This window comes from Antrostomus carolinensis, unplaced genomic scaffold (assembly GCF_000700745.2).
Source record: "Antrostomus carolinensis isolate BGI_N321 unplaced genomic scaffold, ASM70074v2 scaffold7205, whole genome shotgun sequence".
In the NCBI taxonomy this organism is placed as follows: domain Eukaryota; kingdom Metazoa; phylum Chordata; class Aves; order Caprimulgiformes; family Caprimulgidae; genus Antrostomus; species Antrostomus carolinensis.
The window spans coordinates 502-16104 of NW_010315640.1; the positions used below are offsets into that span (position 1 = coordinate 502).

A 15603-nucleotide genomic window follows, 5' to 3' on the forward strand; every position below is an offset into this window, starting at 1 on the left:
TCAAATACATTTCTGACATACATTTCTGTTACTTAAATGTCTCAGTACAAAGTTGCTTCACTTCATTTTGATCTGTGAGATTAAAGCACATACTGACCTCATATTCTCAAATTAGTCTGTCATTGCTTTGTAACGTATAGTTTTTCTTATTCTTTAGGGTCAATTCAGCTAGTCCCAGAACAATTTAACTTTTTTGTTGTTTACTTTTGTAGATGGAAACCATCCAGATAGGTTAACATTTCCACAGAGAAATAATGCTGACAAAAATGGAGACGCTTGTTTTCCCATAGAGGAATATATATGAAAATAAATAAAGATGCTTCTAGGAGAGCAAGAACAGTTCTTGTCCTACAATGGAGAAGTCCTTATATTTCATCTGTCAAAAACAAAGCATGTGGAGGGAGCAACAGCTGATAAAACAATGAACTTATGTGTCAGAAGAATGGCATTCGACAGAGACACTAAGCTCTTTGTTCAGAAATCTTCTGGAGTATACAGTATGCTTGCCAGTCACTTTAAAATTGAAATAATTTGTTGTAGCTGCACAACGGATTCTAGAACAGGGATTATTCTTCCCTGCGTTTTGATGAAGAAGAAAAAACGGAACAATGTTGTCAAATACTTTGTATTGTTGCTTCACAGCTCAAATCAGTTTGAGCAGTCTTTTCATTTTAAATTGGATTATGAGCTGAAAGAAGATATTAGGTTGTTTACTGGCCCTTCAGTCTTGTGGAGGCATGCCAACAAGCTGTTCTACATCTCTTCTGCCACCTGCACAGTTCTAAGTGCTCCTGTTCAGCTTTCTTCTGTTGTGTGGACAGGTGAAATTAAGGATGAAGGCACTGTTGTCTTAGGGATAAGAACTGCTTGCCTGCCAGAGAGTGAAGATGAGGATGAGTTTTCCACTTCAGACAGAGCCATCTGGGGTAGTGAGTTCTTTGGATACGCTATTGAAACACAGAAAATGCTAACTGGCACATGCTTTATGCCTCATGCTTATAGCAGAGTGGTATCTTCTGTCTATGTCTGCAAGAATGAAATGTTGAAAAAACAACTCCAAATATCACTTGTTGCCGTAACTCACAAGAATCAGCTTATTTGGTTCCAAGATGGTCACCCTAAAGGTGTTTGTGAGCTTCCATATGAGAAACCACATTCAGTAGAAACAGCTGTAACCAGTAGCAATGATTTGCTATTTATTGTGTCTTTTGCCTCTGGAAGTATCTGTGCTGTACAGAGGAGAGACAGCTTACAGGTATTGGTGGCTTTGAACAGCTCCTTTTACCACTGTCTTTTTTTTGTATGTGTTATTGTAAGTTTCTGCAACTGAAAAGCTACATGTGTAAGTGCTAATTCTTTTAGTTATTGTTGCTTCTGTTAAAATAACCTGTCTAAAGAATGAGATTGTTTTGCTTTCATTGCTTGCTTATATATCTGAAAATAAACCCTGGATTCTATTATTTAATAATACATTTTTTGAGTCTGAGCCAAAACTTCTGTTGCTAGTTGAAAGCTTCTATAGTTTGAGAACCTGAAGTTGTAAGGTAGTTATGAGTGTGCCTACATAAGTTCTGTTAAAGTAAACTGATGTCATTGCAAAGCATAAATTTCTCATTGGAATTTAAAAGTCTTTGAGTCTCACTTCCTAGGAACAAAAAGTATTGTTTTATGGAAATGGCACGAAGAAGCCTCACTTTTTTTTTCCTGAATTCAGTAGAGACGAAGTTAATTGCTAGAGTTTTGTAATAGTCTGTCAACGAGACTTACATAACTGAGGGAAATGAAAGTTTGTCCTATTTAGTCACCAGCATTATTGTACAAACTTGTCTTCATCTCTCAAACTTATTAAAGTGTGCAATGCAACAAAGGTATTTTTGACTGTCAAAGGTATATTGTCTTTAACTGATCTGCAAGTATTACTGGTTCTGAATAAATGTTACAGTATTCAGCTGCTGGAGTGCACTGAAAAGTTGTCGTGTTCTCTGCCACCTGTATCGCAGAAAGAGATCTTTAGAGAGAAATGGCTAATTCATCCCAGAGTTACAAAGGCTCTAAATGATGGAGTAAGAATGAGAGCTTGAAACTTCTTAAAATACTGTATTCCACACACCTGAGTAGGCTGCTTCTTTATAGAAAGCAAACTTCATCAAAACAAAATCTCAAATACAAGATTTATTCAAATATATGTATTTTAAAACCTCTTCTACTGTAGGTGGCTTCCAATTGGCAAAAAGTGAAATCTGTTCTGGTGGATGATTTTATTGGCTCTGGAAGTGAGCAACTGTTACTGCTTTTTAAGGATGACTCCCATACAGACGTGTTAAGTTCATTCAAAATAACAGATCTTGGAGCGGTCAACTATGCAGTAAGTTCAGATTGCCTTTTCTCAGCTTCTCAGTCTGTGCTTACTAAATTAAGAAAAGCTCAAGAAATCGTTAAAGTATTGGTGCAAAGTGAAATTGGATGTGTGCTGTGAAATGCCCTGAAGTTTGAATACAATGTTCCCTGCTGTAATCGTAAGTTCACTTATCTGAAGGGATTATTCTACTTCCTTTATAGCATCCACATTCTTTTGGGAAATTAATGTGGTTGAAAATGTTACACATACCTAACAGGTTTGCTACAATGCTTACTTTTTTGGCTAATATCTCTTAATTAAGACCATAATGCTTGTTAATTATCTTCTTATAATTGCGTCTTTCCTTTATGTGCTATCACCTTCTAATTGCTTTCAGAAGATAAGATTTTTTGGTTTTAAATGCATACTGTGATTCTTCTGGTTTTCTGCATTTTCCCCCAGATTTTTATAATGCTGTGTAATAGCCTGTACCTTACTTTGAGGTTTTTAGTTAATTAAGGGTTTTATTTTGTTGTTTGTTTTTTAGAGTGGTATTAATTATAAACATGATGTTCCTGCTGCAGAAGGATTGCAAGAGAATGGTTTGCTTACTGTTCAAGCACTTGAAACAAGATTACAGGTTTGTACTCAAGAGTTCTGCCTCCATATTTTCTCCAAATTACCTTTCCGTATCATTACATTATCTAAAGGGTGAGGTTAATAATACTGGTTTTATTGGAGAAGTGGTTCAGGGAGAAGACAACGTTGTTAAGTATCCATTCTCGAATTAGTGGTACTCTGTGCCTCAGTTCTCTCTGCTGTAACAATTGCATTTGGGTAACTGGAAAGGTCTAATTTAATTTTAATTAAACTTTTGAGGTAATGCCGAAGCCATCCTATCAAAGCTTCGTAACAGTCATTTTACTCATAGATGTTTAAATACCAGTTTAATAAAATTAGAATGTTTACTACTTTTGCTCTGCTTTACATATTTTGAGATAGCGTAGTGCTAGGTTCCCAGTGAGTGCTGATGATTGGCATTTAATCCTGAAAATAAAGAAAAGCGTTATGGTCTGATTCTTTGTCCGTGGACTTCAGTCAAGTTGGCTTTTTCTTTTGCACAAATTAGTGACTATTATTTCACCACCTGCTGATGTTTCTTCTGTTGTTACTAGCATTTTTATTAGGACAATTTTGCAAAGTAGAGTAAGTGAAGCTCAAATGTATCCTTCTTTTAATTAGCATCATTTATAAAACAAACTGGGGCGAACTTGCCACAGTCCAAGTAATTAACAGGACTATATCATTACCTTTCGTTCTTTCTACTTTTCATCCTGTTGGTAAACACCCAGCATACTCTCCAAGATGTTCTTTTGCAATATTGGGCATTGACCTATACCAAATGGGTAATAATTCACAAAATAGGAAAATTATTTAAAAAATTAAAAAGCTGTAGGGTATAGCATAAATCTCAAATTGAGTAAATGATGTAAGGCTATTTTTAGTTTGCTAAGAGTGCTTTAAGTATGAGATAGGAGGTAATTATTGCCATAATTTGAGAATTAGTGAAATCTTAAGTAGGACATTGTGGCAAGTGTATCTTCAGCATTTAAAAATTAAACAAATTAACTGGCAAAAGTTTAGTACTGGAAGAAAAGGAGGGCTATGACCCATTAGGAAAAGACTGGAAAAAAAAAAAGACTTTTCTAGTTCTTATTACAAGAGAGATGTCTAAAGAGATACTATACATATTCCAAAAGAGAAAAGCTGCTGTTTGGAGAACAAAGTTTATTTAACCTTGGAGTGATGCCTCTTGATATTTATGATCAAAATTAAGGTCTTCTAGAAATTTGCAATCAAATCATGTTTGACAGTGGAATCACATCTTTTAGGGCAAAATGAAGTAGCAGATGCAGCCCTTTTTCATACTTTTGTTGCTTACCCCTTATTTTGGATCTTCACAGCTGTTTTCTAACCCAGTGAGAACTTAAGCAGGACTGAATTGTGGCCCCTGCATGCAAGTAGGCTTCATTTAAGTTATACAGAGTAATCAGTATAAGTTGCATTTTGCAGGTAGTAAAATTGAGAGATATATCAGTTTGAGCATTTTTTAACTGTTTTATGTTTATCTTGTATGCAATCTTTTGGGTCTGAATCAAACCTTTTCGCCCCTGAAGATTTTTTTTTTTAACACTTGTTTTAGTGTCTTCTGCAGAAGACTTCCTTTGGCAGAGTACTGCAGTTACATAACAACAGCTGAGGTTATAGGGTTTCTCATGGGTTTAGTTGGCTCTTCTGGCAGAAGTACCATGGGTCATAAGTGTCTTTTTATGTCCACTGGCCTGTTCTCCCCCCAAGTATTTAACAGTTTTGTAAGGATTACAATGCCAAATTCTTTTACCTATAATTAACTTGCGTCCTTTGACTTGGTTTGCCTGTTTTGGGGCAGGTATTTTTTAATCCTTACTGCTAATTCACTGAATTGCTCTGATTCACTGAATTGCTGCAATGTCCAATTGTTTTGTTTTCATTCTGATAATGCTGATTTGGTGGTGGGCAGAAAGTTATTTAAGAAAAGTTCTGTATGTTTAATTTTTATTACTGTTTTTAGGGTAAGATTTACGTATGTATTTTTTACATCTTTTGCTGTAGATTGGCCCATTTTCTTTTTGATGTTTTTTCATTAGGGAATTTAGTAATTGAAAAACACAGAATGAGTTATTTACCATATGAGCAGCTTCAGCCTATAGATCTGAATTATGCCTCACTCTGTCCTTTTCTCTTCTTGTTCCATTTTGCCTTTGGTTTTCCGAATATTTTTTTTTAGTCTTATAAATTGTGAATCTTCCTTTCCATTTCTCTCCTTTATAAAAGTGCCACAGTTCTTGGCTCAATAATTTTAGTTCTTGCCTATGTATGTATTAATTTCTATATTTATGGATACTGCAACTTTAATTGCAATATGTCAAAGCACTTGGCTGTTCTACTTACTACTAAGCCTCTGCCTTAATTTGCTTTCCTTTTGACAATGATTTATCTGTTCTGCTGTTCATGCTGGATTTACAGCTCTATTGTGTTCAGCCCTGGACTGCTTTGTTTTTATGTTGATGTTTGTTTTCTATTTTAAGGTGATCTAGTTTTAATTTCTTAGTTGCTCAGTGCAGATTGTGACTTCTGCTGATGCTTGTTGCTCAGTATATCTCAGCATACAGCAGAAAGAATGTGCATGTCACTAGTTCCAGGGAGAGTTGATGGGGAGCTACCCAGTCTTGGGTTTGCCATGTGGAAAATTCAGGTCTCTTTCTTGTGTTGCTTTCTGGGGGAAAAGGGCTTGCAAAAGTAAGATTGGTCAGCATCAGTGAATCTTTGGCTATTTTGACTGCTTCTCAGGCTGTGCTTTCCCCTTTGCTTTCTGTTTCTCAGTGTTTATTCAGGAGTTACTCACCAGTGGGAGTAAGTAATGGTTCGGTATTCTCATGAACTCGATTAGGAAGGTGTTATCTTTGTTCTTAACTTATCCTTTTCTTCTCCTGACCCATGTCTGGCACTGGATTATTGCTTGGAATCTGATATTTATAATGCACGATTTGATGGGTGGCAAATAATTTTTTTACAGAACTTAGGATGATGAATGCTACTTACTCTAAATACCCTTTGCCATTGCAGCTTAAGCAGAGGGCACCACTTCGCTAACATGGTGTGCTTTTTATTCAGGTTTGTCAGTTGGTTATGACTGATCCTGAACTGGGTTTTTTTGTTTGTTTTTTTGGTGAGTGGAATTTGGTTTTGCCTTCCAATGGTGAGTTTTGTCTTCTCTTCGGTAGCATTGGACTTCTCAGGATCTTGTTTTCCAGAGAATAGCTCTTGTGAAGCTTTCTTAAAATCTTAGTAGCTGATGCAGACATGCTTCTCTTTTCTTTTCTTTTCTTTTCTTTTCGTCTTTTCTCGGCTTTTCTTCTCTTTTCTTTTCTTTTCTTTTCTTTTCTAATTTTAACTGAGACTAGCCTGCGTGTCTGTCTGTTTGCAAAACTGTCAACTCTTCAATATATTTACTTGACCAATAATCAATACAAGTCTTGAGAAGAAATCGAAACTGGTATCTTCCAATGGAAGAGTGAAACAGGAGCAATAATGAAAGAGACAAATGCGTAAACAATTTGATAAAGTTTACCACAGAAGTTTATCTTAAACTCTAGATTTAATATTGAGAGGCCAAGGCTTAGATTCATATTTTGGCAGCAGAGTAACCTGACTTGAACATTTTTTAAGAGCATTACTTGAAGAACACCAGGATCTTGGCTTGTGATACTTGCACAAAAATGGAAAGCTGAAAAGATATCTTGGTAGCTTCAATATCAATTCTTATTTGCAGTAGACCTAAGCATAATTCCATTGATAATTTTTATCTTTTACAGGCTGGTTGCACCTCTGTTCAAGAACTACAGCAGCATTTAGGATTAAAAAAGAAGGTTATTCTTGAATCTTGCAGAGCATTAATAGATCTTGTTGAAGAAAGAACCCATATCCTACCAACTGCAAAAAAGGTAAAATGCAGAAGAGAGTACAGATCACTTCTGAATCCTGAGCCATTTGTAGAGAGTACTTCCCTCAACCACTTGTTACTTTCTCCAGTAGGGATTGCCACTATCAAAACTCATTAATCTGCTTTTTAATTCTGGTTCATTACCTTAATCTGTCATCATATGTAGATAAGAGAAAATTTAGTTGTTTTTACTTTAAATCGATTTGCACAATACCTCCTGACAACTGAGTTGTATGGAGGAGTAACCTCTAACAAAGAGTTAGTGGCAAACAGTAGGGGGAGTGTACAGCCTTAATTAATTGTCACAGTTGCCTAGATACTGAATATCTGTCTGTGATCTAACATGTTATGAAAAATGGGCTGTCATAGATCTGTGTAATTGATTTTATAATGGGGGCAGATTAAACTGTGGGCTGAGAAGGTGATGGAGGTTGGGAAGATACTACCTTAATATGTTGCTTAAAATAAGCCTCCTAACTTACTTGAAATGGAGTTGATCTCCCTTTTAGTTAATGTTGTGGTCCCTTTCAAGTCAGCCAGGTTTAGACAACTAAATTTCAAGCAATTAATGCAGTAGTATAAAATAAATTCTAGTACTTTAAGTCTTATTTGGACAATTAACTGTATGGCTGTTCAAGATTTATACTTGTGATGTTTAAAAGAAGACCATGAGTTGTGCTTTTCATTATATCATGTATTTTAAGAAAATGCAATTCTATCTTTTTAATCTATTGCAGAGAATAAACTATTTTATATAGATTTAATTTTATGTATCTTAAAGGCATTTACAGCAATCATTTGTGGTAAAACACAAAATAATGCGTCATAAAAAGAACTAATATCTCCATTTAATTTATCTAAAAAACCCCATTTTTCTGTAAGGAAGGTCTTGTCTCTCTCTGGGATGATGTAGAAAATCCTCCTCATTCTCTTAGTAAGGAGACATCATTGACGTCTAAAGTCCAAGAACACTTCATAGAGAAATTGTGGCAGCGTGTTGTGGGCGACAGCTTGGTAGTTGGAGTAAAACTAACTGAATCGTTTCACTTGTAAGTATGTACATTTGTCTAATAACACAATTGAGTAGCGTTGTATAGAAATTGAATTTGCAGGTTAACTCTACAGTAGCAAGAGTGGATTTTTGAGCTTTGAACTTTCTCATTTTGAACATCTGTATATAAAGTGTTTCAAAATGTGTGTCTTCTCAGTATTGTTGCTGCTGTTTGTCTCTCTCTATCACTGTGCAAAAAAATATGTTGTATAGCCAAAAATCAGTTGTGTCAGTATAACTACATCGTTACTGGAGACTTTTTACAACAGAGTTTCCTTTTGACCAAAGTTATGGTTCTTATAGTTCCTGTTGACATAGCTCTGTTCACATCAGTATGTGATGTAGATAAAGCTCTGCCTTAGTTGTACAGTTCCTGATGCCTTACTGTTAACATCTTGCCATTCCTAAAGAGTGATTTGCTTAAAGAAGCGCAGAAGAAAACATTTTAAATTCTCTTATCAACTTAATGCTCAGCTTTTGAATTGAAGTGTGCTACAGTCAAGTATCCAATCAAATAAAATATTTGCTAAACTTAATGTATTGTGTAATTATGTGGAACAATCAGCCATACAATACTTAAACCATAAAATTTTTTTGTTTATTCCTATAATTGTCTTTAAAGTTACTTTTTTATTCTGTTTATTTTAATTGCTCAGTTCTAATTGTAAATACGACGTATGTAGTTTCCCTCTTACAGGGAGGGACCTAGTTTGGAACACAGTTTAAAAAAGACAGGATTACATGAAAAATAAATTTACAGTGTGCATTGTGTAATGTAAACTTTAGGGGAGTCAGAACTTACCTTTTGACCTCTATTCCCACAAGCAGTGTAGCCAAGTCTGTGTTAGGGTAAGCTTAAAGACTATTCGTGCCACTGAAAATCATTCAAGTGGTTGCGAGGGAGCTGACCTGTTACGCCCTTTGGCCATTCTGCTGGAGCTGCGGGTATATTATTTCTCAACTGACAGATCACTATAACTTTACAAGAAAGTTGACCTCATCTTGTCAGCCTCTGTTAAGAGCCACTGAGGCAAGAGATTGTTTTTGCCTTTCCAGCATTTATTCTTTTAGCTTTGATGATGATGACTTTGTTTTTGAAAATGAAATACATAATTCCTGTATAGCTTCAGAAATCCTCAGAAGATTTGGAACCATTCTGTAAAAACTAGAAGCAATATTGCCCTCTCCCCCATTTTTAGAGTTGAGAAAAGATCTGGGAAGATGAAGTCATTTGTCAAAGGTTACTTGGTAGGCTAGCAGCAGAACCTAGGTCTTCTGGGCTCCAGTTCATACATACAGTGACCTGTGGTTTTGGGGAAAAGGGCTTGCTTTCTCTCCACCCCCAACACCGTAAGTCTTTACTGATTGTTTTTGTGTTTCCTACTAATGCAAAATTGCAGTTATGTTTTAGATTGCATTGTGGGGTGGTGATACTTCTCCATAAAGAAAATTAGACTTCCATAAGACTTTCAGATGTCAGTGACATCTCGAGACTAAATTGATTGACAGAATAAAATATTAAATGAGGATCTGAAACAATAGTATTAGGATTTCATTGAAAGAACCATGTGTTGAATAAAGTACTTCATACATTTCAGGAAATTGCTGCATGTTTAAGGTAACAATATTTTAAATGTTTTATTTTAGTCTCTATATTCAATTTTGTTTGAACATCTATAAAACAGCATAGAACATCAGAAGAGCTTTTAGTCCTCAAAGAGAGCAGAATAGATACTTGCTGTATTTTTTTGTTAAAAGAAAGTTAAGCCCTTTGAAAATAAATTATAAAAGTCAGACTATCTGCCTGGGTTATGTGGAACTTTCAACATTTTCTGGGTGAATTAGACATCCAAATTCTTTCAGTTTAAATGAGGCCTCTAACTCCTAGAAGCTCTTAGAAAATTCCGTCCAGATTTTGAAAATCTTAATACTAAACTTAGATGAAATAGTAATTTGAAGGACTTAAACTTTTTGCAGTGTATGACTTAACCTGGAATGATGCTGGGGTTTGTGGTAGTCTTAAATGTCTGTATATTTCTGCAAAGTTCTCGTTATTTGTGAGAAAGTAAAATACAAACTGAGAGTGCAGTCATCTTGTATGGATTTTTCACAGGTCACTGAGTGATGTCAGTTTATCTTTAGTGACGGATCAAGACTTCCCTTCGATTTCTCCGATTATTGAGTGTCAAAATAAAATCATTAAGCTGAACAAAGCCTTCTCAGCGTTGTCTGTCTCCTCGTGTCAAATTGAGCCTCCTTCAAAAAAGATGAAATTGGACTTGCATAGCAAGAATGATCCGAAAAAAGAGTTTCCTAAGAGATGTGCAAGGGTTCAGTTGGATGGAGCAAAGACAGTCATTGCTGTTACCAGCCTTTCACCATTACTGGCATTTCATCGTGTATGTTGTATAGTTCTTCTACATGCAAAGAAACAAAAGCATTGGAATGATAGTTTACAGGAGAGCAAAAAGATTACTGTACTCTGTGGGAAAATTTTATTAAGTCTGGAAGATATTTCAAGTGGAAAATATTCAGTAAAGATGCTAAGGGATAATAGTTACTGTACAGGTAAATGGATTGATATAATATGGATTCATAAATACATGGTTGATTCTTCTGTTTACTCTAGCTGATGGCAAGCTAAGTTTTCGAGGTGCATTCACATCTGTCTCTTTGAACATGATCTGCATGAACCTGTTGTGAATTAAAAGTAGGGTGAAATACAAGATGGAATATCTCTCAAAATGAAAAAAAATGTTAAGTGAGTTGCTGTAAGGGTTTGTGCTAGCATTGGTGCTGAAGTGTATCTGGAAAGGTTTATTTTGAAGATAAGTCTGAGTACAAGAATCTTGAAGCCTGTGTTTTTTCTATAAATACAGTATTTACTGTTGATTAGGTACATACATATTATTTTAAATTCCTGATTGAATTTGTATTGAACTGGGCTTCCACTCATGTAGTAAAATAACCTTTTGATAGCTTCTTGAAGCAACTGAAACACTCAGCTGGTTGTTGTATTGGAAATGGCAGCCTTCCCTTCCACTCATGTAGTAAAATAACCTTTTGATTGTTTGCAATTAATTTTGATTTCTTTCTTCCTTTAATGCTGTATCACTGGCTTAAGGCAACATGTCATCTTACTATTACAGGAGGCTATTAATAGTCTTCTTTTGGCAAGGTGATGTTTATCTTTAGAGCTTTCATTATATAGATGGGGCTCTGTTAATCAGCTATTTTGATTGACATAAGTAGGAATAAGAGTTTAGGTGAAAAGAAAATGCCCAGAAAACACATGAATGCAGGTGCAAACTCTTCACATAAAACTGGGAATGTGAACCAAAACTCTAAGCACATTTAATGCATGCAGCATGATCAAAATATTTAGGTCAAATATCTTTCTCATATATTTTCTTGCAGGTTCCATAGAAGATATACTTGCTGTCCTTGCAGTATCTGTCAGATTCTCCTTTCAGATTGTGTCTTCTGACTGCACATTGACTCCAGTAAATTCATGGTTATTGGGAGAAATGGAGTGCACACCATTTAATGAATGCCGTGACAACATATTCTGTCATAAAGCAGGAAATGCGTACGGTACAATTTTTAACTGGACCCTGAAAAATCCATTTGAAGGAGTTCTAACATTATTTTGCAGGTAAAATTGCTCAAAAGGTGTAGAGTATATTCATCTTGCTTACGCACTTTATATTTACACTATTTCTTACTGGTACCATAAACAACAGCCAAAATCATAACCATCAGGCTTCCAATAGGATGATACGATAACCATCAACAGTAACAGAATTATTTTTGAATCAGAACTATGGCAGGACCTGAATGGCATTGTTTAATTTTGTCTAGGCTAGTACACTGAATTACAAGTAATTCTAGTCTCCATTAATATCTGTTTAGTACTATTTCTTTAGTTCATTTCACTGCATCATAATTCTATATTCATTTTTCTTACATTATTGTTAGTATAATATATAATTTTTCTTTAACATGTGTTGATTTAAAAAAGATTCCTTAGGGGGATGTTAAAAACAAAACAGGAAAACCCAAACAAACAACAGCAAACCCCAAATTATACTAAATTTAAATTTATTGCTATGTCATTTTGTAGTTTAATACAACAACATAAATTTAATTTTGTACATGTTTCTTTTCTGATATATTAATTTCCTATCTACCATGATTTTGAACAGGAAATAATCTGAAGAGTCTCAGTGATTTCCTTTTTTTATGTTCATTCTTGGACAAATGTCTGTAAACCAGGCTAAACAAGTTTACAATTTGGCTTGACAAGGCTCACAACATAAAAAGTGCTTCTCGAGTATTGACACGTTACCTGTCCTGAAGAGTTCAAGCTAAAAAATAAAAGGAAGAAAAGCTCAGTCTCTTAAGAATCTCTAATTCATAGTGAGGTTCAATCTTTTACTCAAATTAGGAGTTAATTTCCTTCTTTTATGTAAGAGAAAAGGCTGAAATGTTTAAGAAATCAATCAGTAAAATTTTAAGCCTCAAGACTTTTGGTTCCTTTTGAAAAGTAAGGTTACTTAATACTATTCACTTTTGATATAATTTTTGCATTAATAGTGAACTGCATGTTTGTGGTGTAACTATGGTTGCATTTTCTGTATCTTTTTTTCCCATTTTTGTATTGATCTTTTATCCAGCTAGGATATTTCTGTAATAGGTGGGAGCTACAGACTATTCTTTTTCACAGCCTTTCAGAACCAAAATAAATTGTGTCTGTTATAAGTGGTGGAATATTAAGATAACTAAATTGAAATAGAAGTACTTTAAGGAAAAATGCCTTTCTGATCTGTGTCACTTTGTCATATATGTCACACTGATATCAAGGGAAATAGAGTCACTGATAATTACAAGCACTATTTTATCTTGGTTTCTTAATAATATTGAATGTCTGATTTTTTTAAGTGCAACTTTCCCTCTCCAGTGACCATTTTTTAAAGACAAGCTGTGGGCCACCTAATAGCCATACTGTACATATCTATTGATAGTGACAATCTATGAGTAGAAGTTACTTTTTTGTGCCCCTAAACATAGACCAAACAACACATTTCCTTTGGGCTATTACATGTGGCCTTCACATACAATGAATTGCTTCTTAAAGGAACAAGTGATGCACATGTAACCCTAATCATGGACATATATTTTTAGCATAGAATATTTATGTTGCTGAAGTTTGCTTAGTGTCAGTTCTTTTGATGTACAGTGGCTAGTGTGCACACCATTAAAAAGCCCTTGCTTACTCTTGTATGTACAGTACATATAATACTTAATACCATAATAATCAGTGTCAGTTTTTCCCTGTTTGATTTAAAGTAGCTTTGTTTTATTTTCTGCTATATAATTTTGGAGATATAAAATAGCTTTAATAATCATCATCATCATCTTTTTTTTTTTACAGAAACCTGACTGTCTTGTTCCAGTGCCTTCATAGCCTTACTAGAGTTCTCCCACCAAGCTGTAATGTAAAACTCCTGAGATCTGGGAGTGGAGGTGTACTTACTGAACAGTTAGCACTGGCTTTGGAAAAAGAAATGCTCACCTCAAGGAATTATTTCTTCTCAAAAGAAATTAAAGCTGAAAACAGTGTGACATGGGGGAATGAGCTTGGCAAGAAAATCAGTGATGCTTCTGTGGCTTCTTTACTGGACAGTGAGGAGGGAGTTCAGCAATTCAGAAAAAAGCTTCAGAATGAACGGGAAGAGAGTATGCTAAGTATGAATCAGACAATGAATGGTGCCCTTTACCAGGAAATTGCTTTGAAAATAGCAGAAACACAGCTCAATTCAGATATGATTGTGTGGAGACTAGCAAGTACTAGAAAATATTAACTAAATCTATGTTGAATAAATTTTTATTAAAATTATACTATTAAATAGTATTTATATTTTCATGGGTACTTGTATTTTTATTTTATAACTCAGTTATTTCTACAGATAAATACTGGTATTTTGGTTGATGAATTGTAGCTGGTTTGGCAAGAATTTAATATTAAAGATAGCTGAGTCATTTTGTTACGGATTTCAAAAATATTATTTTTAAAGTATTTTCTAGGAAGTCCTATTCCAAAGTCATAATTCTTGAACTCTAAATGAACTTTATTAGAAAAAAAAAAATAACAAGCATATACTGCTTAAAATAATCTGATTAAACTTGTAAGATGACTGTTTACACAGATAAAACTTAAAACTTTTTAAAGAAATCTTGAGAGATATAAAAAAGATCTAAGTTAAGCAACCACTTTTAATCATAAATTGAGTATGGGGTTTGACAAATCCAAATAAGAGGCAGTTTATCTTTGTGATATATCAGGCCTTTGAAATAACTTTTAATGATACCATTTTTCAGCTTTGTGAGCAGCAGAAAGCTTAGAAAATCTCAAATCACAATAATTTTCGTCCTTTTATCTCTATTTTATATTTCTAGTGTTTGTCACCATTTTTCTAAAGTTGTCATAATTTCCTTTTTTAGTTTTCCTGTAAACAAATTTTTAATAGTTAACATCTGCAGCATGCACTCTGACAATAAAAGTTTGACAGGAAGAATGGAAGACGTTTATTGACTCAAGGGAACACTAACATTTCAGAATAATTCTATATCTTTTTTTTTTCATCAGAAAGTTCAACTTCTCTATGTGTGTCCTCTAGAAGCATTAGAGTGGTGATGTTTTTCAGTCTGACACATCTTTTCACATTGGCAACAGCAGTAAGCCAATGCCCATCTCAAGGCAAACACTAGCTAGAAAAATGGTGATAGAACACTGTGCTAAGTTCAACTCAGCTTAGTGATGTAGTCTCACTTTTGAGCTACACAAAGTATTAAATATATAGAAGGGAAATTTTGCATTAAGATGTCAACAATGCCTTAAGAAATCGTCACAGATAATTTGAAACTCGGTATTTACTGGATGAGAAAGAATTGTTAAAAAAAAAAAAAAAAAAAAAAAAAGAAAAAGAAAACTTTCCTTGCCACAGTTTTGTTCAGCTCATGGTCAAAGCTTAAGAACTCATTGCCAGGGCTTGGCATTCAGTTGTCACTGGAATTTCCAGAAGAAAGTTCCTGGTTATAAACACTTAAACGAAGCAAAAGATCTCCAAGCACATAGAGATCTTGCAGCTTGCAGCTAAGGGCAAGACCTTGGTAAACCAGCTGAGCAGAAACTTTCACAGCAACAAAGCTACTATTCAGCTCGGGGCACTTGAAGGACTTTATGCAAAACAGTGTAAACAGTCCAGCACTTGATTTTTATTAGCACTGCTGTAGTAGCATGGTGTCATGTTTTAACTAACCCTCATAGGTCTGTCTGTCTGTCTTTAAAGAGAGATTTCCACTTGTGTTTGCATCCCTTTCTTGAACTAGTGGAGTGGGACAAATGACAGGAAGCTGCTAAGGACAGAAGTTGCCAGTTTCTAATTCCATGGAGTTGTTACTTAAAAAAAGCAAACAGTGAAATCACAGAAACGTAGAAATCAAATTGTTAGAGTAGAATAATAACGCATATCACAACATGTTCCTAATAAGGAGTCTTTCTACAGGCGTGAATGCTTAGTTTGCGTATCATCAGGTGAGATCACGAAAAGCTCTGAGATTCCTGGGAGTAGTTCTCCAAATGACTAGTAATGCATAATGACATGGCGC

General features: G+C 34.7%; 1 protein-coding gene across 1 annotated transcript; it reads left to right on the plus strand.

Annotated features, from left to right (window-relative positions):
* Window positions 1-271: 271 nt before the first annotated feature.
* On the plus strand, window positions 272-13796 carry FANCB (FA complementation group B). Its single transcript, XM_010168003.2, has 8 exons — window positions 272-1255; window positions 2213-2365; window positions 2886-2978; window positions 6754-6882; window positions 7764-7930; window positions 10046-10500; window positions 11350-11587; window positions 13367-13796. Exons 1-8 carry the CDS (start codon window positions 317-319, stop codon window positions 13794-13796), a joined length of 2604 nt encoding a protein of 867 aa, XP_010166305.1. The 5' UTR covers window positions 272-316.
* The last annotated feature ends 1807 nt before the right edge of the window (window positions 13797-15603 follow it).